The sequence below is a fragment of the Callorhinus ursinus genome, unplaced genomic scaffold, assembly GCF_003265705.2.
Source record: "Callorhinus ursinus isolate GAN/ISIS: 27379988/994484 unplaced genomic scaffold, GSC_fseal_2.0 scaffold2, whole genome shotgun sequence".
NCBI lineage: Eukaryota > Metazoa > Chordata > Mammalia > Carnivora > Otariidae > Callorhinus > Callorhinus ursinus.
Window position 1 is genome coordinate 23,793,685 of NW_027397064.1, and position 26,472 is coordinate 23,820,156.

At 34.6% G+C, this 26,472-nt stretch overlaps 1 protein-coding gene across 8 annotated transcripts in view; it reads left to right on the forward strand.

The window, feature by feature from the left end:
• ERBB4 (erb-b2 receptor tyrosine kinase 4) overlaps positions 1-26,472 on the forward strand; it is a 1,101,497-nt gene that overhangs the window by 1,050,954 nt on the left and 24,071 nt on the right. For all 8 annotated transcript variants that reach the window (XM_073879088.1, XM_073879094.1, XM_073879096.1 and 5 more), the window contains 5 exons: positions 3,959-4,114; positions 6,472-6,547; positions 7,511-7,657; positions 9,788-9,885; positions 11,402-11,572. In XM_073879088.1, coding sequence (XP_073735189.1) covers positions 3,959-4,114; positions 6,472-6,547; positions 7,511-7,657; positions 9,788-9,885; positions 11,402-11,572 — 648 coding nt within the window. The remainder of the gene's footprint in view (positions 1-3,958; positions 4,115-6,471; positions 6,548-7,510; positions 7,658-9,787; positions 9,886-11,401; positions 11,573-26,472) is intronic.

Here is a 26,472-nt window from a genome sequence, read left to right on the forward strand (position 1 = left end):
AAAGTAAGAATCAAGTTTCTAAGTTATGTAATTCCAATTCCTGCCAAATCAGAAAAGTTTCTATAATTTAGCTTAATTTTAAATATAAATACAAACAAGTCTGTCACTTGCATCATGCCCTGAAATTCACAGAAACATCTTATAATATGTTTGCTCCAGAAGAACTAGGATCTTTTAAAACAATGTGACTTCATTGTGCACATTAATTTCTACATGCCCACACAACCCCATGACCTAGGAAGAGAAGGGGTAGGCTTAAATGTGCAGACTTTAGAGCCCCACAGCAAGGGACCAGATCCCAGTTCTATCACTCATTAGATAACTTGGAGCAAGTAACGACCTCTCTGAGACTTGGTTTTCTCATATTTAATATGGGATGAAAACAGTATGCATCTCATAGGATTAAGTTAACCTACCGATGTAGAAGTGTTTAGTTTAACGCCTGCCATGTTCTGAGTCCTCAATGTTAGCTGTGGTTATTGTCTGTGTTAATATTCCTATAATGTACTCCACCCGAGATGGCATGGCAAAGACATGGCAGTTGCTACAAGGCAGAGTAAGTTTCTTTTCAATCAATGCAGCACCCATCTATCATAATGAAGGGCCCTTCTTTTTAATCATCTTCAGACTTCACGGGACATTATCCAGTTTGTCACTGTTATTTCTAATAACTGCCTCCTTCATTGCATCACACTCTGATTTAAGGAATGATTTTATTGTGAAGGAACCTAGCAGAGAATGTGACTCTAATGAGATCTTCTAGTAAAAAAATCCTATCTTAATGACTGTGATGTGGAGAAACCTGTTGTGAGCAATCCATAGACGATTCAACACTAATTTAGGTGTGAAAGTAGGACTAAGGTAGCAGTCATAATTAATGATTTAAAAGCATCTGTACAATGATGTTTCATAGTTGCAAAGCAACCATACAAATGTATTTTGATGATTTGGTAATAATACAGATGCTTCTGTTTTTATTTCTTTTAATCATGTTCAGGTGGATGGAGGAAACTATATAGAAATTATCATCTGGTTTCCTGAATTGAGTTCTCATTATTCTGAAAAAAACATTTTTTATAGACAAATGGAATTGACGTTCAGGGTAGTCTATCACCTGCTAAGGCTTTGTGTATAGAATATCAGAGAACATTTGGAGTTTTTGTAGTTCTGCTCATAACATAGAATGTGTCAGTAGGGTCTTAAGTTTCTTGGTGAATATTAGTTCTCTACTGGTATAGTATATATCACTATTATTTGCATTAGGATAATATTTAGTTAAAGGAATTATTATTATACACCTAAGTTACAAAAGTCAGAAAACAGAATCATTCGTAATTTACTCTCCTCTTCATTATTCCATTACCAAGGGTGGTTATTTTATTGTACAAGTGTATCTTGGAATTGTCCTCTTGCTGGAATTTCTTCTGGCCTAGTTTAGTTGGAAGATTCAGACACTCATGCATGGGAGCTAGATAAGCATCATAAATGAACTCGTAGGTAGTAATAGTGAGTGGTGGGGTCTTGGCAAGCTGAAGGTGCCCTCAGTGGTGTACAGCCAGTCATCAGCTAAAGAGGATGTTTGAAAGTTGTCCAGTGTGGGGGTCAAAAAATATGTATATAAAATGGATGTAGCTCATGGACTGCCAGTTTACAACCTTTATCATTTTCCATCTCATCACTTTTCTTTTCTATTGTAGCAGTGGCCCCCAACTTCAGCTGTATTTGTGTCCAATCCTTTGTCTGTATACCAGGTGATATTTTTCAAGACTCCAATGATAATTGGGTTGCTTTCCTTTTTAAAACAACTTCTGCATCACCATATCAAATACTGCGTAAGATGCAAAGCTCAGAGTCTTTACCACAACACATAAGACGCCCTTGTTGAAATGAGCCTCTTCTTACTTTGTCAGCCTCACCACTCGTCTCTCTCCTGCCTTTATACATAATGACTCAGAAATACCGAATCACATACCTTTGTTCAAGTACACCATGGTATTAATGCCCCTGTGTGTGTTCTCTCTAACTGCAATTTCCCCCCACCTTGCCCAACTGATAGACATCTTTCAAACCTTACTTAGGCCTCAGGATCTCTCTGAAGGCTCCCGTCTCATGCACACTTGCTAGGCTCTACTAGAGATGATCCTCAAAACACAACTCTCCTTAAATGCCTTTGTGTGTATCATACCAATTCACTCAAGTCCATATTCCATGTCTGTCCACTTCAGTAATAGCTCTGTCCTCCTTCAGTGAACAGATCTTCTCTGACTCTTTTATTTCCCTGATGTCTAGCACAGTGCCTGAAACATAGTGTGTGTTCTGTCATCATGTGTGGATCTGAATATTAACTCGTTGCCAACACACCTTGCATATTCTGATATGAGGGTGGTAAGAAAGGAAAGATGAATGTTTTTGTGGACATTTCTTAAAGGGGCAAATAATTGAAAAAACTTTATCTCCAAGGCAATAAGTCTGTTTTTTGATCCCTTAAATCATATAAAGGCTATGCATTTTTAGATTCACTTTATTCTAGTGAATTTCCAAGTTGGCATACTCAAACAGAAAGCACTGTTTGGGAAAGAGGACCAATCCCTAGAAATCTCAGTTGTGGGCTGATTTTAGAAAACACTAATACAAATGGTGTTACCCTACTACTGACACAGTTGGACTGTATTAGGCAGTATCTCCACTGGTTGTGTTTAATGGGCATTTATAGTATAGGGTTTGGCCCATGATGCTGTTTGAAGCAATCTTCTCTTTACACTACACTGGGTATACAGTTCATTTTTTTTTTCTTTTTTCTACCTGTGTGATTTATGTGTCTGTTTTCCACAGCTTTTGTTTTGATATCAGCAACTGTTAATCCTTCAAAGTCCTGCAGTTGCAATGTTAACTACCAACAGCTTTGATTTGCAATTGGCATCAGAGTATGCTTTAACCATTTTCTAATAATTCTGATTTGGTTTTGAATGACAAGTTTTTTTCCTCTGAAATCCTCAAATACAGAATTTCTCTAACACTTCAATAAGAATATGTTCACTCTAATCTAGGCCTCTGAGTTTACTTCCTTGATTTTTACATCAACCTTTAGTTAAGGCTAATGTTTAATGACTCTTAGTTTCCCTACTGGTGTAAAGTACAATTAATATTTATTGCTTCTGTGGATTATGGATATATACCTATGAATAGATATGAACTTATATGGATATATGTGGATATATATATAATTGTTGGCAATCAGTAATACATTTTATTTTTAATTACCCTATATATTTAATGAAGAAAACATATTAAAGGCTAATTTCAGGGTCATTATAAACAATGTAATTTCACTTGTGGGTTCTTATAATGACTACTAATGTCATTGAAGCCATCTAAAAAAATTATAGGCTTTTAATGCCTCTAAGGTATAGTTCATTTTTTTGCATAGTTAATAAGAATAATATAATTCTTCAGCCTTGATAGAATCTATGATGATGATTTTGGCACCATTAAACCTTCATACGAAATATTTTTTTAAAAAAATTATGGATGGGTGTCTTTGGAGCAGGTGTGTATGGGGAGGATGGTATGAAGCAGGAGTTATTGAGAAGAAAACTACTAGAAATAATGTGGGTCAGTCCAAGTGTGTGTTAGCTTATCTACTGAGAGACACTTACACCTCACTAGTGAAAGTGTTTACAAAAGATTATAAAGTCCCTGAGGAAAAAAAAAATGATCTAACATTTAGCTCATGTACAGGTAATTCATTTTTTATAGGACTTTAGGGGATAAAGGCTAAAAGTTATTTGTGGTTTGCTTTTTTATCCCAGGTTTTTCCTAATTTTGGAAATATTCCAGGATCCTGGCTTCACTTAGAGACATCAAGCACTTGCAACTGAAGGCTAAGAAACTGCTTTTTAGACAAATAGCAAAGCCTAGGCATTAACTGACTATCTTTTTGGAACTTGGTGTTTTTCAGGGAATGATGTACTTGGAAGAAAGACGGCTTGTTCATCGGGATTTGGCAGCCCGAAATGTCTTAGTGAAATCTCCAAACCATGTGAAAATCACAGATTTTGGACTAGCCAGACTCTTAGAAGGAGATGAAAAGGAGTATAATGCTGATGGAGGAAAGGTGGGTATCTTTTTAGAGCAATACTGCTTGAAAATATAGTATGATATTCTTTTATCTTCTTACATATTATAGGAAGAAGCCACTAAGTCTGAAGTTATGAAAGTGTAAAATCTCAATTCCACCATTTGCCCTCTCTCTCACCCAGGGTCAAATATATTATATATACCAACATCCATTTCTCAAAAGTAGCCAAAATAAGACAGTTCGTCTCTAGGGTTCCTTCTGTCGCATCCAGTATTGGGAAGTGGGTGGATCCTTAGGCGATTTAGAAATTACGCTTTAATCCAGGGCCATAGAAGTTGTTTCATTGATCCTAAGAACACAGGACTGACCACTACAGAGAGACACAACTATTCTTTCATACATTAGGGAGAAGCCGGACCACTACCAAGAACCATAATTCATTGGAAAGTTCATCATTCTATTTAGCTTCTAATCCTCTTACACCAGATATAACAGATTCCTCTTATCTGGCTCTATTTTTTTAAGCTATACTGTAGTATATGATTGACCAATTTGCTTTATTTATTACCTCATTCTCTCCACCAGAATGTAGGCCACTATATCCTAGGGATCTTAACAGTACCATTCCCCTTCTACTTTTCTGACTGTCCAGCCTCGGGTCTTGCCTGACAACTGTGTTCCTGCCATATAGTCTCAGTCCAGGTCTTAGTTCCAGCTCTTGTTTTTCCTCATCAACCCACTGTTTAGACTTGGCTAAGGATATCTCCTCTCCATCTGGAGGTCCTTCTAGCTTAATGTGGGAAAACTTAGATCAGGAGAGGCCAAATGAAATAAGCAAATGCATCCTTAACCTATGGTGACATATAAACACATGCTAACAAAAAAAAGGGATCGATATGTCATTTAAATATGTTTATCATGTGCCTTATTTATATGAGCCATCCAAATACATATTACAGATATTTCACAATGATAGACTTCCAAATGCTTAACATTGATTTTTATATGTCATGTAGTATATGATTTTTATATCTTCATAGGATCTCTTATATAACTATGTATATTCAGATCTTATCACAAGACAAAGAAAAATTTTTAAAAACTTCAGTTTTGTAGTATTTCCTAATATTTCCTCGATTTTATCAGACTGTTTTGCCTGTTTGCTACCAAATTGCCGCAGTTTGAGACCACAGCTTTGAAATTCACTACAAGATTACACAGAAGTCTATAAATCACATGACTTCACTTGTCTTAGGAACATACAGCTGTAGGATTTGTCTAAAGCAAGATTCATTATAGCTTTAAATGCCTAGTAACCATTAAGTCTTTATCAAGCCACCTGTGATTTAAACTTACTTCTTTAACACCATGTCTGTAGTCCGTAAAGTCAGCTAACTCCTTGCCCATAGGAAAATCATTTCCAGTGTGTCTCCTGTTCCCTTTCACTGAATACCATGATTCTGTCATACAGTTACCTTGATGTCACCTTGGTGAGCAGCAAACCTCATGATTTCAAAGGCCTATTTAGTTTTAAGCTTTCAACTGCAAAGTAGAAGTGTTTATCTTTATTCCATAGAATCTAATTATATTTCTAGCTATATAATGCTGCCCTTCCTAGTTGAAACCTATTCTGCTGACCCCTCATCAGCAGGGTATGTGAGTTGAGTTGTTTTTCTTGTAGTGAACATAGATTTGTACTGATCCTCTCACATTCTTTTATATAATTCCTAGTTTGAAAATGGTACATGTTTTCAATACTGACTAACCAAGACAAGGGAGATCATTTGTGGCTGGGGAACAAAGCAAGCCTAACTTTGGAATTCGTTATTTTAGGTGTTTCAAGTGACCAAATTATATGAGAGGAAAAAGGTGGGGGCAAGTGTAGAAAGAGACCATCTTACTGGTGGCCAGAAATTTTCTGAGGGTAAAAAAGAATAAGTGAAAATGTAAGGAATCTCATTTTGGGATGGGAGGGTGGGGGAAATGTAGTAGATCATATTTTTAGAAGCACATGTCTTAAATGTTTAGAATTGATGTTGTGAGTCATAATAATAGCTAGTAACTGAATTAATTGCTGAACATTAATTAAGAACTATAGAAAGTGATACTATTTTACTTTTCATTGTTTATGAAGCTTTTAAAAATAAATATACCTTTAGGTTAATTCACTTTAAGAATTTTATAAATGTCAATTCATTGTTCTCTGTATTGAGAAATAACATGTTTATTATTATTATTATGTTTGTATTTTCTATACACACACACAAAAAAAACACAGTCAAAAAATACAATTGAGGCAAACCCAGAGACTCATATTTTGGGAAAAGAATATAGGAATGACTTTTTATATAACTATAAAGCTTTCACTTTTTATTTCTCTTTTTATTTCTCAGATGCCAATTAAATGGATGGCTCTGGAGTGTATACACTACAGAAAATTCACCCATCAGAGTGATGTTTGGAGCTATGGTAAATAAATCTTCCTTGTGAATTAAGGGTTTTAAGGCAAAAGTAAATATATTAAGCTCATGTAAAATATCTTAAGCCAACTTATTTTATTGTGTTGGGAATACCTACTTACAAGCCTTGTTTCCTAAAGGAATTAACTCTTTGCTTGTCCACTAAAAAAAAAAAAACAAAACTCTAAATTGTATCATTTATCTGCCTTTTTTATTATTTCTTCGTTCACTAAAATGTAATATATTAAAATCTCAGTTGTCTACCATAACCTTTGGTTTGGTAACAACTTTTCTGATCATTTGACAGGAAAAAAACAGCCAATTTTAGTTTAGGAACAATAAATAAATAAATAAATGTCCTACAGGACATTTAATAGCAAAAATGTTAATCTCAAAATTAGTCAACATCAGATTTTATCTGCAATCATATTTACTTGATACTGAATACACATGTATATAATGAATTGTTTGATAGGCTCTAATGTGGTGTAGTGAAAATTAACTTGGATCAGCAAACATTAACATTACTTAAAAGTAGAAATGGGGAACAGACTCTGTATTTTGACATCCACTCTGAATTGTCTCTGTTACTCATTAAAAATTTCAAGACAATAATAAAATAATTGAATTTCCCAAAAAGATTTTGTCATTGGGCTTCTCCTAATAGATATAGAAATCTGAAGAGCCTTTCTTTAGACTATTTTTTTTTTTAAGATTTACTTATGTATTTTAGAGCGGGGGTGGGGTGGGGGGCACTGAGCACAGAGCTTGAGGCATGGCTCGATCCCATGATCCTGAGATGACAACCTGAGCCAAAACCAAGAGTCCGGATGCTTAACCGACTGTGCCACCCAGACTCTTTAGACTATTTTTGACTGCCTTCCAGGGAGCTTTCTTTTGTTATTGGCATACTGCTGGTTTCTTCATACTATGTTGTTAGGACGCTTATGTAAATATTTGATCTCCAATTTAGGAGTCACTATATGGGAACTGATGACCTTTGGAGGAAAACCCTATGATGGAATTCCAACCCGAGAAATCCCGGATTTATTAGAGAAAGGAGAACGTTTGCCCCAGCCTCCAATCTGCACTATTGATGTTTACATGGTCATGGTCAAATGTAAGATTGCAAAATAATTTTATCATCACCATCATCATGCTTAGTAAAATAATAGTATGGATTAATCTACCTGCATAATGTTTTTGTATATGAAAAATATGAAAGTTCAAAAATTATGAAAAATCATGTAAACACCTGTGTTTTTGGCTTATTGTTAATAGGAAGCAGTATGCATCGGTATGCATGCTTCCAGGTTAAAAAGTCAAAATTATATGACTCTTACTCTTCTGATTCATTTCACTTTGATTCTTATCATTTCCATGATAACAAATTGTCTTTCATAAAGAGATGTAATTAGTCACAATAATGCTAGTAATCTTTACAGGAAAATAGCAGTCTAAACAAATGATCTAAATATAAAGAAAGAAAGCTTGAAACTGATAGTTTAAAAAAATGAATTAAATGGAAATAGGTTTACCAGTTTTAGTCAACAGGAAATTAGCAGGGCAGAATGGGAAGTGAGAAGACATGAATCTACAGTGAAATAAAAAGATTACAAATATTTACTTTTTTTTTCAATTTGATCATTTGTTTACATCAAACACTCTTACTTTTCTTTCTCCTTTCTGTGCCCCAGACACATATGTATTATAAATGTGTTTTGGCAGCCTAGGCTCTTAATTTAAACAGAATTAGGGAAGTCTCTGGAGTTTCCTACTTAATTTAAATGGGATTAGCATTCAGCAATCTTTCTTGTGTAATCTGGGGTTTTCCCCTTTTGATTTACACAGGGTTAGCAAAGAAACAAACTGGTGAAGGTGAATAAGCATCTTATTAATAAGAGACTTTGGACCCAGGTCTACTCAGATTTATATTCATGACATGTGTGATACATTCTGACAGTGAGGGAAGAAATAAAAAATGTGCTTTCCAAGTTCAGGTCAGCATGCCCTTTTCTCTAAGCATAGTTCTATTTACTCAATATTTAGTTCGAAAGAAAGTGATACCTCCCAGCAAAGTTAACCTTTTTTGATTACAGTAGTTCCAGAAACACCTATTTTCTCATTAGCATCCTGGTATCAACAGCATTTTTTTTTCTAAGTGGATGCATATAGTTGAGCTTTGTTAAGAGAGAAAAAATTCAGGTGATATTAATGATACATGATATGACACCCAAAGACTTCCCAGGACAAGACTAAAAATTGAACCCCCAGAAAAAAGAAATAAACCTTATAGCTTTATTGGATCAAACATCTTTCAGCGGTCATCTATGGAAGGAACTTTAAAAAAAAAAAAATGCATGCGTTATATAATTTGATCTCATAACTAGCTTCAGAGGTGATTTAGATACTTCATTTAGATACTCTGATGAAACAATGAAAAATCAGGAAAATATTTTGCCTAATAGGGTGTTTTACCTTGCTTTTATGAGTTTGAATACCTAAGAAGAAGGTTATTTGGCCAGAAAATCAAGCAAAGCTTTGTGCTTTTATTCTTGTGATCTCATCAGCTAAACAGAGCCTGGGGAGATAAGACCCACTTTATCTAGACTCCCAGCTAAATAATAATACATACCTTGAAAATTGCTGATAGTATTTTTATGCTGCAAAGGCTAGTACTTAGATAAGCTAATGGCTGTTGCTGAACAAACATTACCAATCATTTTGGATTGGTTTTTTCCCCAGCAGGAAAAAAGTAGCATGAGAAAGTTGCTTTCTCTTCCCTTTCCCCCTCTGGGCTGGTGTACTGCATTGTAACCAAAGCTTCGTGTCACTCCTGACATAAAATAATAAATTATATCCCCATCAAAGAAAAGTTAAAAAAAAAAAAAAAGGCATTCTCTCCATACTTAAAAAAAGAAAAAAATCAGAGATTCTGTAAGTTCCCATAGTTAGCCTAGGTTATGTTTTCTAAGAAGAAAAATTAATTTTAAATTAGATCAACAAAATGAAAAGTTTCTGTTATTCTATCATGTATTACATTTACTTCTGAATATCAACAAACTGATTGAGATAGAACCTCACCTAATTGGATTGTTTCTTTCTTTAGCTTTGTTTTTTTGTTTTTGTTTTTAGATCATTGTTATTAAAAGAATATTTTTCAAACTTAGCCTATGTTTTCATAAAATTTACATCCTACTTCTTCTTAATTATGGATAGAGTAACTCTTGTATTGTGTGTGAATTTCTAGGTTGGATGATTGATGCTGACAGTAGGCCTAAATTTAAGGAACTGGCTGCTGAATTTTCGAGGATGGCTCGAGACCCTCAAAGATATCTAGTTATTCAGGTTGGTACATATCTGGTCTTTGGAACTGTGGAAATCACCACTCATAAGTCGATAAGCAGAATATCATGTGAAATGACTTATGGAAAGAGCCTTTCCCTCGACATCACAAACACTTCTAAGATTCTTCCCTTAGTATTCAAGTGCCTCTGGTACTGAACAGCAAGATAATTATGATTATCCATATACATAAAAAGTCCTTTTCCCCAGACAAGCCTTCTAGCACTCTGCTTTTTATTAACATGCGTTGTCATGTCCATTATAATCTTCCCTTTTCAGAATAAAAGGAAGGTGGATTTTTAAGAATTTTTTTTAATTTTTATTCATTTGAGAGAGGGAGAGAGAGCACATGAGCAGGGGAGAGGGGCAGAGGAAGAAGGAGAAGCAGACTCACCGCTGAGCAGGGAGCCCCGACTTGAGGCTCTATCCGAGGACTGGGAGATCCTGACCTGAGCCAAAGGCAGACACTTAACCATCTGAGCCACCCAGGCGCCCGGAAGATGGATTTTTGTTTTAATCTTGTCCATGGTTGAAGACAGTGAATTAATAGTTTCAATGTATTGATATTTAATTTCCTAAAAAATATTTATAAATATGTTTTGTTTGGGGAGATATACAGTATGCAAGCAATAACTCAGATTCAAGTGAATTGATGTACGTATGAATCAAATGATAGCCCAAAAGACATTTTATATTAAACACTAGAAAAAATGGATTGGAAAATTTAAAAATTGTAGTATATTTATCTATGATTATTTTTATCTAAATCATAAACAAATGGACCTTGGGTTGCACTGAATTAATTTTCCTCAATAAAACAAGGTAGCATTTATCTTCCTATCAATAATCGGACATGAAGATAAAAGCCAGGTTTTAGAATAGTTTCCAGTTATCTTTTTGCCAAATTAATTTGCATAAACAACTTGTTTACAAAAATATCACATAATTTTGAAAAATTAAAAAAATCATATTTAAGAAATGGATGAAGTGAAAAAGAGCAGGGTTTTGGTGTCTCTCCCACCTTCGTTTATATTATTTGCTACTTGTGCTGTGATTTTGGAAGCTACAGTGTTACGCCTTAGGACAAATCATGGAGCAGCCTGTATGTCCTGAGAACTCTACAATATCAAACCAACTAAATAAGATAAAGATTGATAAGTCAATTGTCTTTTATTATTTATTCTTAAAGTCACAGCTCAAACATCCTGGCAATGAAACCTGCCGTTATTCTCAGATATGAAATAGATTATGCCTCCTTCAAAGCAGCCAGAGCATTCTGCTTTATTCATCTCTGATGGCATTTATCACATTCTGTTAAATGTATTTATCTTACCCTGTCATATCTAAGTATGTTACAGGCTCCTTCATGACTGGTAATTGTGTTAAAGAATTATTTTTTTAAACGAGTACATGAATTTTCAACCACTTGCTTTGGTATTATGTAAATTTGCTGCAAAGTCCACATGTTTAAGGTGAAAAGAAGACTCATTTTTTGTTTGTCTGGTGGGCAAACTTTTAGGGTGATGATCGCATGAAGCTTCCCAGTCCAAATGACAGCAAGTTCTTTCAGAATCTCTTGGATGAAGAGGATTTGGAGGATATGATGGATGCTGAGGAATACCTGGTCCCTCAGGCTTTCAACATCCCCCCACCCATCTATACTTCCAGATCGAGAATTGACTCAAATAGGGTAAGAAATAATCATCTACCACCTCCCATATTATTTCTGAGAAATGAAATCATGCAAATATATTGTAAGCCCTAGAATTACAAAATAATTATGCAGCTCATTTCAGCAGGATTCCTAGATTAAAAACATACTATACCAATGAAAGTCCATGTAGAGTTAATTTCAAAACACAAGCATGGGTAATACAATATGTACTCTGAAATATCTTTAAGATTTCAAGAGGAGAAATGTTTCCTTTGTCTTATGTTAGTTAAACCTTAGTTTTAAAAAATCTACCAATTCAACTAATAAAAAATCAACCCATTCAAGCTAATAAAATTATGTGTTTATAAATAAATGAAAATTCTTAACAAGGTAGGCTCTCTTCAAAGATGATATGACTGTAGTCAAGAGGTGATACAAGTACAACTCTCTTTCCCTCAAGAGACTAAATATTTTCTGTCAGTTTGAAGTAGAAACAGAAAACTGCAATACTTTGGACCATATCAATCATTTTGGGAAGACTACCAAATCATTTCTAAGATGTAGATTTAAGTTTCAAAAGAAACTTCTGAAAAGAATTTGCATTTATTTTAAATATTAAGCCCATTCTATATGAATACCATTCTTTTTCTGAAAACTGTCAACCCATGTGTTCATTCACTTATTTTTAAAAATTCATTCATTATTCACTCAACATGTATTGAGTACCTCTGCACATGAGACATTATCAGATACTTGAGATTCAAAGAATTTTGACATCACTCCACCTTCAAGAAGTGTCCAGGCTCCTACATTTAAGAACATTATCATAGCCAGTGGAACAAACATCATCCTATTTGTCTTGACCATAAGCATAAGAAAACTTCCAACTTTCTGCTCATTTTCTAAAATGAAATTATTTGCTTTGTTTCAGATTCACAATAATAAAGTAACACTCACCTGGTGTTTACTCTGTACCAACACACATATACTAAGTCTCCGAATCCTTACAACAATCTCCTTGGGTTCTATTATCATTCTGTCTGTCTTACAAATGAAGAAACTTGTCACAGTTAAGGGATTTGACTGGTGTCATACAGTTAGCCAGTGGAAGGGTAGGATTCTAATGCAGGCAGTCTGCCCACATACTATTGCTTCAAAGTTATTAGAACATGTGATTTTCATGATACCATTGTTTTTCTTGACATCTACCCCAATGTTTGAGGTACGTATTGCTTGGAAAAATCCACCAGGTGATTTTCTTATAAAATGCATTCTCCAACCTACTCCATACCTTTTGCTCATTTGCCCCATTCAGAAGGGCTGATGTGTAGAAAGAGGCAAAAACAAAACAAAACAAAACAAAATTCAGTTTTTCTTTTATATGAAAAATATGTCATTGCATCCCACTGGGGAGAAGATAACTAAAAGTTTTAAAAGTTAAATCAATTGATAGTCACTGAGCATCAGTCCTGTTTATGGGAAGGAGCAAAGTCTTTCAGGTATATAAAGGAAGTAGTTTTTTCCCCCTCTATATGCTTAGCAAAGTGGCCAGATTATAACTTTGGTATTTATAATTTTATGTGACAAATTCATTACTTTTATTAAAACAGAGACATTTCAGAAAATAGTTTTCCTTCCTTAACATGAGATGCTATAAAGGCCAACAACTTGAATCTTTTTCTTTTATAAGGCTTCTCAGATTCCGACTCTGTTCATTTTAATTTAGGCTCAAAGCAAGGAATTCTTAATAAAGGTTTGAATTAACTAAATGAAATTAGTGAGACAAAGTAGAAACCACCTGAGGAATTATTTGGCCTTTAGTCATCATTTCTTATTCCACATTATTATTTAAACAATGTCATCTGTAGATTTCTTTTTAGTTTTTCAGGTCTCTGTTAAGGGAATTGTTCTTAAATATCATTTTATTTTCAGGCATTAAAAGGCCTTATTAATCATCTATATTTTCCTATTTTTTTAAAAAAATCTAGTTTTATGTAGCTTCCATAGTAATTTCTAATTTGTGCAAATGCTGTTTTTCCTATAAAGCTAAGTTATATTATTTTATAGTTAGAAAATAAATTACTTCAGTGCAATTAGGTTCTGTGCCAACTTATGTGGTAAGGGAATATGTTAAAGTGAATTTTAATCAGATGTTTCTTAAGCATATCTGTTGAACTTTGAAACCAAAAATTATTTCAGTTTCTGAATATAGACTGTTTTGCTCACTAACTGATAAGTTTTAGGTAATGTTCTGGTAAGTTTTAGGTAATGTTCTTAAATGTCTTTACAACTTGTTTCTATTTGTAAAATAAATACAATGGTAGTTAACTTATGTGATTGTTAAATAATTACCTTTTAAAAAGTGCCAGGCAAATACTTCTTTTTCAGAATCACTCAAATTTCATTTTTACTTGTTTCCTTGTCAATATCATAAATAACTACATTTTCTTAATAAGGTTTTTCTTTCCTTTTTTTAAAGATTTTATTTATCTGAGAGAGAGAGAGAGCGCGCGCGCACGCGTGCGTGTGCATGCATGCACACACACGTGAGCACGAGCGGGGTGGGGGGGAGGAGTTGGGGAGGGGCAGAGGGAGAGGGAGAATCAGGCTCTCCACTGAGCAAGGAGCCCGACTCAGGGCTCCATCCCAGGACCCTGGGATCATGACCCCTGTGGAGGGCAGACACTCAACCGACTGAGCCACCCAGGTACCCCTCTTATAAGGTTTTCTACACATTTTCTATAAAAAAAAAACCTGTTGCTTCAGTCACTACTTGACAAGCAAATTATTTCTGCTGATGTGTTTTTATAGCAAATTAAGATAGAGAAGTCATTTCTTCTATGGTGCTTTTGATTATTTCAAACTCTGTATGTATTTTGATTCATTATAACTTTAAAGCAATGAGTCAATTGAAAATACAATGTTGACATTTATCCAGCAAATTGATAGATAAATATGCAAATAATGCTAAAAAAATACCCAACTAATTTATAGCTGTTGTTGTTATTATTGTTGTTATTGTTTTAATATTATCTTAAATACCTTTATCACAATAATATACCAAAAACTATGACTCTAGCATGGTGTAAATAGGAAAGCACAAGAAACTAACTTCTACAGACTTCAGTTCTGTACATCTGTGAAATGGGGATAAAAAAAAGCCTCTCAAAATATTGTGAAAATTAACTTCTTAGGATATCTAAGTGTGTTCCCCATTGATGGATATGTAGTAGATGCTCAATAGTGTGGAAATAAATGAAGACCCACCAAATGAGAAATGTAAAGGCTCTTTATTCAGAGCTTGCTATATAGCAAGGGAGTTAGCCATTGCCACTTGCATTTTGGCGGAGACTCAAAGGTAGACAAAAGAATGGGAAAGCTTTTTAGTGGAGACAAGGGAAGGCTTTAAGTATGCCTTGGTTGGAGGCTGTTGGTGTGGGGAAGCTGTAAGAGGGGGTAATTAGAAGTGGGGCATTCAGTGTGGTTAGTTAGAGGTGCATATTTGTCTTTCTCTGGTTTGTCCTAAATTGAAAGTGGTGACAAAATTTAGGGACGCTGTTAGTTAATCAAGTCTTGACTACTCTGGTTCAGTTGTTATAGATGTTACTGTTTAGCTTCCTGGATTGCTGCTGGAGGTGACAATCTGACTTCCTGCAAGTCTAACTTAGAGCAGACTGGCTTCCTGGGCTATTTATTGTAGATATGGTTTCCTAGGCAAGTTGCTCTAAGTTGGGAGTTAGACTTGTATTTTTATGTATGATCTGGCCATTGTCCATTTGTGTATTCAGTTTTAGGTTTAGGTTCCGCTGCTGTCTTCTTTCTCTCTTGATGTATTTATTTAAGTACATGATGCCTTATATTTTCAATTAAGTGGTTTTTTAATTTCTGTGTAGATATTTTTCTCTTGATGTGGATAAATTTTTTTCTTTTTCTTTTGCGTTACCTAGATTTATATTTCTGTGGCATAGGGAATTGCATACCAAAGGCAGCAGCAATTAATAAAAATAGCTAATAATCTGATGTGGCTAAAGAAAAATTAGCTTTAATGATATTGGAAATCTTTATCTAATTTAAAAACTTCAGTGCATTTTTGTAGACAAGGTTTCAATTGTTGCAGGATCATTCAGTCATTGGTGATGAATAGTTTTAGAGATGCAGTGTTCTACCTCTTTCAAAACATATCAGCTAATTCTCAGTTATCCAGACCAGGGGAAGACAAAGGAATTGTAGCTGCTGCACATTGGTATAGCAGGCAACCCATAATGGGTCTCTCGTTGTAATTTAAACTTTTCTCCACTTCTTTCAGATCTGCTAAGAAATAACTATATTAACGGATCTGTTTCTTTCCTTCTCTTTTCGCCCTTTCTTTCCTAGAATAAGTTATATAAATGAGTTGAAAAATAGAAAAAAATGTAGGCAGAAGAAATAAAGGATGAAGAAAAACAAAGGAGCTTAGTTTCTCAAAAATGCGATCAGTTTCTAAATAATTAATTGTAAGCTGAATATTTGACTGCTCATAAAATGGGATTTTATATATTTTATTTTGTGCTACTATCACTTTTCCCTCAGATTAAATTTTGTAATTTTGATAACAGTATACTAGGAAGGTTACCACACACATTGTAATTTCCTTTAAGATTTTTACCAATTCACCACACAAAAATAAATAGAAATACAAGAACACTTTGGCCTCCTCTATAGGATTTATGATAGTGTGCTAAATATGCTTCCTAATGATATATATAAACTAGAAAAAATTTAAGCAAATGGATAATGCAGGAACAGTGATGTCATTTGCAATGATGACATTTCAAAACATAAGTTTCAATTGCATTTGTCTTTACTGTTCAATAAATCAAAGCCATGATTCTTATTTTATGAAATAATGAAACTAATAATAGTAATATCAGCTTAAACTTATTGATGGCTTACTATAATCAAGGTACTATGCTAGGTGTTTTAAGTTAACTATTTCATTTCACTTTTATTTCACAAAGCCCTGTGAGGTAGGCACTAATATTCGTCCCATTTTAAAAGTTAAGAAAATTGAGCTGTGGAGAGTTTAGATAACACAAATAATAAGCGAAGCTAGAAATTGAGTCCAGCTTTCAACAATCCTACATGGAGGACATACCTAAAATAACAGTGTGGTGGAGAAAAGTTCCTCATTTCAAGTTGCTATTAAACTTCTTACTATGTATGAAACTAACACTTTTCATTCATTTAATGGCAATCGGATAAAAGAAAATAAGTTGGTTGCGAGGAATCTCACATTCTAGAACAAACTCTTTGGCATTTACAGTCTTAATCATATCATTTAAACAAATTCAGTTTCTTCATTTAGGTGATGAGAAAAGTGAACTAGATAACTGATAAGTTCCTTATAATTTTAAAAATTACCTTATTATCGAATGACTTTTTTGAACTAGTTATTATATTTTATACATTTATATAATATATCTTCTAGAGAATATTTAACTGGAAAATGGCCAAAAGCATTTTGGGTTACCTCTATACACTTTTGTTCCTATGTGATTTAATACAGAAGAGAAAAACTTAAGGACACAAGTTAAGGAAGCATCTCATAGCTAAATGATGTAGTGGGAGAATTTTGTGATGATAAAACAAGGTTACTCTGGTTGCAATTTACCAAGGATCAATATCAATTCTAACAACAGCTGCTACTTGATGATAAATGATTGTAGTCTCAGGATATTGGTTTTACATTTCTTCCAAGATATGTCAAGGATGCCTCCATGGTATCCTTGATATGATGCTTGGGAAATTTTTTTTTTTTTTAATCTATTAAGCCCGAAGAAGGAGCTCTTCTTGCTATGACATTCCATATTACTAGGTATTTTTTTATTCCAAAGTTTTCCCCATCTACACAGTAATTTTTAAATTGTTCAAGTTATTATGATGAAAGAATAAATGAATTAATATGTTGAATGTTTATCATGGGCTAGGCACTGCGTTGGACAATGAGGGTACAGAGTTGCAAATCAAAAGTCTGCCTGAAAAGAGTTTATATTCTAGATGAGGAGATAATACTCTGCAAGCAATATGCCAGATATTATAGGAAAAAGACAAAGGAAACCAAATCAGCTTGAGTGGCTACAGAATGTCATTTGAGCTGTATCATTATTAGAGGATGAAGATGTAGCTTGCAACAGGAGTTTTGGTAGTATAGGTCTGAAATGGGTCAGAAGGAAAGCTAAACAATAAAACCAACCAAACAAATAAACAAACAAAACCCACATGAACAAGGGCAAGGAGATGTCTTTTTGAGTATACTTTTAAAACTCTGTGTTTTTGTAATATTTCCATATTGTACATGTTGAGAACTCTTTTATGTTATCAGAGGAGGTGGGGTGGGCTTCCTCCCAAATTTTCTATTTTTGTCATTGCTATGAAGGCTTGAAATATGATTTTGAAATCTCTTGCTTCTCATTAAAATCATCCAATTCAAAACAACATCCTTTTTTGGCGTTCCTCAAAACAGCTCTCAAATATCTCTCTTCTCTTTCTTTTGTCATGATTATAATTCAGGCCCTTATCACTTCACAGAAATTACTAAGATGTCTCCCTAACAGACATCCACATTTTTTTTAAATGGGCTCTATTTCTAAATATAGTGTTTACATTGTACCCAATACAAGACAATATTGCTGAATATTTTGAGCACTAAGTCTTCATTTTTTTGTCCTCATCGATTTAGAGCATACCTATCATTTTTATCAATGGGATAACTTTGAATGATATATGTTATATTAGATCTCTCTTTATATGATATATAATCCTATTGTCAGCTATAGTTGAAGGATTTTTGAACATTTATCCTGGGAAATTCCATGGTCATTCCAGTTGACCAGTCTCTGCAATTTATTTTTTACTACTCTCTAGCTCACACACAAAAAATTGCCCAGAGCTCTAAGCATTATCCCATTGTTGATTTCTTTCAAAATATAGATCATGTTGGGGCTTTCTGCTTTAGTTTGGAGGTATGAGTAGGTAGTTAATTTATTTTAACAAAGAGGTGTCTTTCCTAATGCATTATAGATTTGTCTCTTTTTTCTAAATGAGAATATAATGTCAAATTGCCTCTGCTTATTCTTCAAAGTTCTTAGCAATGTCAGGGATATTGAACCATTTTTAAATGGTTCTAATACCTCTGATTTACCACTAATTTGAGAATATCCCTCACCCTCTCAAATGATAGTTTTTATACAGTAAAATATCAAGTGACCTTTTTGTGCAATGTTTTCTCTACCAGTGACTTTCTTAAAATCTGGATGTATTAGCTTAGTTACACTATTCTTTATAATCTTTTCTTCTCTTTTTCTTTTCCCCATTGCTATCCTTCTTTTATTTCTTACTGACTTCCTATGGGTTTTCGCTGAATTTAGATCATGACATCCTGTTAAACATATAGAGAAACCCTAGATTCTTCATTTAACCTTATATTTAGAAATTACAAACAAAATCAAACTATCAATTTCTTAAGTAAAAAAGAGATAATTTTTATACCTCTTTCTCTAATTGTATCTTCATGTATCATAAAAATCACTTCTAGTAGATTTGGACTTTGGGTACCACCTCTTTGTTGTAGTACATTATGATTTCCTCTACAGTTGTTTATTCTTTAGAGAATCTGCTTTTTCTATTAATGAATGGATTGTCTATATTCCCTTCAACATTTTTTCTTATAATAAATATTACTGTTATTCTCTTTCTTTTCAAGCTATAAACAAAGTCTAGTTCTCCATATGTGTAAAACTCAGTACTAATGCCTATAAATGCGTGCTTGCAGATTTGATAGAAGTGGAATATTTCCTATGTCATGGTAAATCAGAGTGATTTCCACTCCTGCCACAAGTTAAAGTGGCAACGAGAGATTTAGAACTTCCCAGTTTCAACCTTGATGAAGGAAAAGGGGTTGGCAGTACATACATATATACATACATACATACATATATAGCAATACATTATTTCGTGTACATTAAAGTCTCTGCTCCCATTTACACGACTAGAGCTCTCCTTGCCATATCAACAACATAATCTTCTTCCCTATCATTTACCACTGCCTTTTCCTTCCTTTCTTCTAGCATGTATATCCTTCTCTGGACACTTGTTTCAACAAGATTTTCCCTAGTTGAAATATAACCAGTAGAATAGAAATATAACCAGTGTAGTTTGTCCCTGGCCCAAGTAAATAGATAAAATAAATATAGTAATTTGCAACACTGACATGCCCCATTGTAGTATGAGATGGATGCATAAGTAATTGTAAATTCATGGAGTATCAGAGCTGGAAGGAGTCTTAAAGCCCTTCTAGCACAAACTCTCTCATTTTATAGATGTATAAACCAATACTGAAAAAGATAAAACCTATAGCTCAGCCTTCTTTACTTTTACGGGAGAGGTGGGAAGCCATGTTCCCATCTCTCATGTCTAAGCCTAACAGAGGACTGAATTTTACTGGTCAAAACCATGGAAATCTTGATTTTGACCTCAAGTCTAATGAGATTTAGCATCAATTGGTTTAAAAGGCTCCTGCTGGGAGTGCAATGAGAAGCCAGAGACCCTGCTGCTGTTTTGCTTCTTCTGTTTATTCTTCTGTGAGATTCCCCATAATCAAGAGTTAATGGCTTAGGAGGGTCGAATGGAACTGACAGTGCCAAGAACAAATTTTTAGATAAATAAAAAAATAAAAAAATAAAAAAATAAACCAGGGAGAACAACGTCTGCGTTGGGACTTAGTAATTACAAGTTTGAAAATAAAATGATCTTTACAAGTTTCACAAATGTTTCAAAATTTTCACATACAAACCTATATATAGCTACCATTTATTGACCACACAGTTATATATCAGGTTCTGCTCTATGCTTTTTACACTTACATCCTTAATCTTCACAACAAGCATAGGCAGAGAATACTACTGTTCACATTTTATGACGATAGAAACTGGAGATGAAGATGTAAAGTCTTTTTGTTGAGATTTCCAGCTTGAATGATAAAAAGTGAGACTTGAACCCAGGTCTGTCTGGTCTACACTCTATACTTTTAATTTCCAACCTTCATTTGAGGAAAGAACATGTGACATCAATATATCCAATAAATAATAATTAGATTATTTTAAAAGCCCAATAATTATTCAAATGAAGTTTGTTAAAAAATAGTTGGTACAGATTTCTAGTTTATGTGATTTAAAAAAAATATTTGGGACAATCTTTATGAAAACTTTTTTACTCTAGCTTACAAAGTAATATTTCAAAATATTACTACAAGCAATATAATTATAAAAGCAGAGAGTCACCTCCATTCTTGAAACATTCTCAAAATAAGTGATAGCTGAAAAGGCTTTGAAGTTTACAAAGTTGACATATGTAGGATTTTATTTTCACACCAGAATCCCCATTTCAGAGTAAACAAAATTCCTGACCTAGTAAAATGACTTGGTAACTTAGTTAAAACCTTGGTTACTCAAGAACCAAACTGTCAGGTCTTCAGACTCCCAAGTGAGTGACTAATCTATTAACTAATGATTGTTCTGAGAGGATCTGTAGACATCATTGTTTGTAGCTTTTTATCAGTACGGGAGTTGTTGGATACTGCCAAACAGGTTCCTACAACACAGAGACACCATGGACCCAGTGAAATGCTGTTTGTTTAAGAAGAGTCCTGTGTTAAAGAACATTTCAGTCATCTTTATGAAATTACTTTACACTTGAGCAATTGTCAGCTGGCATAAGAAACCTTTGTGTACAATCAGAAGAGGCTTTTTCCCTTCTTTGTTCAAATGTACTAAAGAAGAAAATCAGAGCTTGGAAAGGAAACAAAGAGGAGGGAGGGGCAACTAGAGAGGATACTTAGATTTGGAATGTTAATGAATGTTTTATCTAAATCATTTAGACGGGTTTTTTTTTTAGTATTATTACCACAAAATTCGTAACTCTGCTGAACGTTACTGGAAACATCTCATCAAGAAGCCTATTCTTTACTGTACTAGACCTGGAGAGCACAATTGTGAGTTTCTTTACCCTTTTATACAATAGAATTGGGAGATTATCATCAACTTTCTATTCATATTTTGTGGAGGTTATTTAATTTATGTATATATGTATTTATTTATTTATTTTTACAAATCCATCTTTGTCTGCCAGAGCTCCCTGTTCAGGCCAGCCTGTTACGATGATTACTCCTGCAAAGACTTGAGAGAGAGATGTTCTGTTTCATTCTCAATAAGGATTGATGGCACTTTGAGAGGTTCAGAATATCCTTTGATTGCTCTGGGAAACGGAATGGAGAAGATGGTTGTGGATAGTGGGGGGTGGGCTTGCTCATCAGCTTCCCTTTGTGCACTTCCTGCCGTTGAACTTACCCTAATCACAAGCATCTTGTGTTTCAGCCCCTTCCCTCACTCACCTGCCCAAATGTAAAGTTCCCTTTTTCAGTTGAGAATTCTGACATACCAGAGTGTTCTAAAGCAAGGCTAATTTGTGCTCTGTAGTTTTTACTCAGATGCTGTAAATGAATGGCTGTGGACCAGCCTCTCATTACACTTGAGCAAAAGCTGAATTGAGAGATGGTTAGACCACCGTGGGAAAAATTCCAAATGCAATGGCTGTATTTCTTATTGCAAAATGTTTTCTCCATTGTGATGACAAAAGTACTGCAGATCAGAGAGGGAAAGGAATTGGAAGTTTAATTCACAACTAATTCCAACAATAATCATACACTGTGGTTAGTAACATCCATGCTTGTTTTCTGTCCCTGGAAGAAAACAATAACGTTTAAAAGTCTTAGCATATTGGAGATGTAAAATATACATAATTCAGATTCATCTGGAGTCTGGTATAGTCTGTTTTTAGTTAGAGCCAGTAGTACCTGTGGTAGCTGTGGTAGAGAGACCAGGCTCTTGGATGTTCTGGGTTGAAATGAATGGACTAATTCTTTTATTCCTGGTAATCCCATATATTTATAAGAGTATGAGATGATTTAAAATAAATAAATGATAAGACGTGATGCCTATTCTTATGTGCCAGGTACCCTATTCTCTAATATTTATTAGTTCATTAAATCTCATGAAGATTCTGGTAAGTATTTACTATTATTACTGCCTATTTTGTATGTGAGGAAATGGAGGCATGGCTATTAAATGACAAAACCAGGAAGCCTGAGGGATGTGGGTGGGGTCTGGGGTAACTGGGTGATGGGCATTAAGGAGGGCACATGATGAAATGAGCACTAGGTGTTATATGCCACTGATGAATCAGGAAATTCTCTCTCTGAAACTAATAATACACTATATGTTAATAAAATTGAATTTAAATAAAAAATTTAAAAAAATAAATAATTAAAAAATTAAATTAAAAAAAATTAAAAACCAGGCAGCCTGGCTATAGCATCTGGAGATGCTGTGCTCTTCACCAGAATGATGCATCACCTCTCTCATTCTGACTTTTTTTTCTGTTTTATTATTGCTCTAAGTTCAGTACTCAGTACTTTAAAGATAAGTACATCAGTAAAGTATTTTGACTTTTTAAATTTCTTTTTAATCATCAAATTCCTTATGAAGGGTAATTTTGATCTTTAAGGGGTTATCTGAATAGTCTTACTAGTAGTGCTTATCCACAAATTCAAACAGACATTTTCATTCATCTCTGTCAAATAAGAGATTATTTCAAGCAAATAGGGAAGAGCAGTTATTCATTCAATCATTTATTCATTGATCAAACATTAAGGAGTTGTTTACCATGTATCCTAACCTCATGATTACCTACTATGGACACACCCAGCCCTGTCCTCAAGAAATTTACAGGTGAGTAGCCAATAAAATGCAATGAGAAGGGGCGCCTGGGTGGCTCAGTCAGTTAAGTGTCTGCCTTTGGCTCAGGTTACGATCCCAGGGTCCTGGGATGGAGCCCCGCATCAGGCTCCCTGCTCAGCGGGGAGCCTGCTTATCCCTCTGCCCCTCCCCCTGCTTGTGTGTTCTCTCTCTCTCTCTGTCAAATAAATAAATAAAATCTTAAAAAAAAAAGCACAATGAGAAGAGTGTTACAATAAAGACAGAGAGTGCATAAGGGGTCATTTGAACAAACTGGTGTTTTTAAATAGGGAAAGCGAAAAGGTCAGATTTGCTTCTAGTGAGAAAATTCTGGCAGCTTTTTGAAGCATGAACTAAAACAGAGATGGATTATCTGCTGAGGCAAAGGAGATAGTATGTAAAGTTTCATGTAAGTGATGGTTTCTTTGTTTTTGTTTTTGTTTCTGTTTTTATTTTTATTTTGTTTTGTTAGTTTGTGTAAGTGATGGTTTTGGAATAGAATCAACAGGATCTGGGTACCAGTTGGATATTACAGAATGAGAGAAATCAAGGTGACACCATGTTTTCTAATTGGAAGATTAAGATGATGTTAACATTATTATTAGTGTATTAGAACAGAGGATGTAGAATAAGGACATACAATTAATATTTTGGAATATAAGTAGATAACGCTCTAGATCAAGTGAAATTAAGTCTTGATTTGGAAGCCATTATTATTCATGATTCATGACATATTGTTATTCTTTTTTTTTTAAGATTTATGTGAGAGAGAGAGAGAGCTCATGAGCTGGGGGAGGGGCAGAGGAAGAGGGAAAGAGAATCCTCAAGTGGACTCCCCACTGAGCACGGAGCCCATTGAAGGGCTCAATCCCAGGACCCTGAGATCATGCCCTGAGCTGAAACCAGGAGTCGGCCATTTAACCAACTAAGCCACCCAGGTGCTCCAATATTGTTATTCTTTTAGAGAGGAGTTTTGGTAGAGTGGAGAGCAGAATACAATTGACTGAAGAGTAAAGGCAGGAAGTGGGAATTTCTTTGAAAAATTCTTCCATGTGAAGGAAAGAAAGGAGATAGAATGTGAGCTCAGAGAGAAAGTGGTCCCTTCAGTAGGAGCAAGTCCTTCCAGATTTCACTTAGTCCCTTCTTTCTTTTTCCCAACAACAAAAGTAATTCTCACCAAGACTGTGAGTTTGGTGGATTTGATTGAAGACGGAACAGGTGGGCAAGACTGAAAGATCTCATCTAGAGAAAAATCTCCTGCTAACTTACCCTTTTCTCTACTCTTTGCCTTTTTCAGCTCTGTTTTCTCTCAGATTAACCTGGGGCTCCAAATTTTTCCTTCTGTATTGTACATATAATTTTTTCTCTCTTATCTGAAGGTTTAGACTCAGCTTTTGGTTGGTTTACTTTCTACTCCAAACATTTCACCAAGTTTTTTTGGTAATTTTTCGCAAAGTCAGTTAGTTATCTCCCAAGAGATATTCAGACCAGTTGTAATAACAAATAATAATGAGTTTTCCACTTCATTTTAATTTTGAGAGTAAACTGACTCCACATAGAGTCATTTAGATTTTACTCTCCCTATTATATAGAAAGAAAGGTTGTCAGAAAGAGGAGAACAGAGTTGTGTTAGGGAACTTAAAAAGATTGGCTAAGCATTGAAAGAAATGCAGTGGTAAGGCATATGAACAAAGACGAATGAGGGGCCAGTAAACCTGAGGACTCTCAAAGGTAGAAAACATGGCTTTTTAGAGGCAGCATTCTACTTCGATACATGATTGTTCAGTCTCACCAAGAGAACTATGAGCAATGGAGAGAAAAAAAATGTTTGAAGTATCAAGAATTGAGAATTTGTAGGTAGCTTCACCAAAATAATATGGAAACTGAAGACACTAAAGGTTATATTGAGAGTAAATGAGGTAATTAACCATTGGTATAATTGGGATGCCTGGGTGGCTCAGGCAGTTAAGCAGCTTCCTTCCGCAAAGATCATGATCCCGGAATCCCAGGACCTAGCCCGCATCAGGCTCCTTACCCAGCAGGGAGTTTGCTTCTCCCTCTGTCCCTCACTCCGCTCTCATGCTCTCTCTCACTCTCTCTCTCAAATAAATAAATAAAATCTTTTAAAAAATAAATAAAAAATCTATCATCTATTATCTACATGATCATGGATAATTGTATACTTACTATGAACTGAATGTTATATAGGTTCTTCCTTTATATACATTCATATAAAAAAAAAGATGCTAACAAGAGAAGGGGCATTCTTTCCCCCATTTGGGCTAATGAAACTGGGACTCAGAAAGGTTGAGTAGCTTGTGACAGAGCTAGTAAGTACACAGAATTCAAACCAATACCTAGCTTACTTCAAAGCTCATGCTGGTAAAATAAAGTGTCAAGCAATTAACTGAAGAGCACAAAAAAAAAAAAAAAAAAGCCAGAAGATCTGATTGAATCCGAGAAAGGGAATCACTAAAGTGAATGAATAGAAGGCTATGGTAGAGAAAAGGATATTTTTAAAAAATTCTATAATGCGAGTCTTTCCTGTTGTTATTATATAGCCATGTGGTAAAGTGAGGTAGAGATCTTAGGCAAGGAGGAAGCTCAGAAACTTAGATATATAGTGCCATTCATGGTGAAAGGGATTAAGTATGAGTCAGATATCACAGAGCAATTGGCATACCAATGAACAATCTGGGTATTGGAAAGTGCCTGCAAAGACAATAGATAATCACAAGGATAAGGACCTGGGGAATAATCATTTAGTATGAACCTCAAAAAGAGGAGGGGTTTGAATGAATTTTGAAGACCTATGATCTGGAAGCTTACAGCATATTAACCCAGGCTCTGATGCCTGAGTTCAATCAGGGAATGAGCATTCTTTGCTAGAAAGGATATTCCAAGGAAGCCTTCTGGATATGAAGGTTTAGACTTAGCTCTTGATTGATTTACCTTCATAAATGTCAGATTTCTTTTCCCTTTTTTTTTAAGATTTTATTTATTTAGAGAGAGAGAGAGAAAGCACGGACATGCATGTGTAAGTGTGTGAGCGGGGATGGGGAACAGGAGGAGAGGGAGAAGGAGAGAATCCCAAGCAGACTCCACACT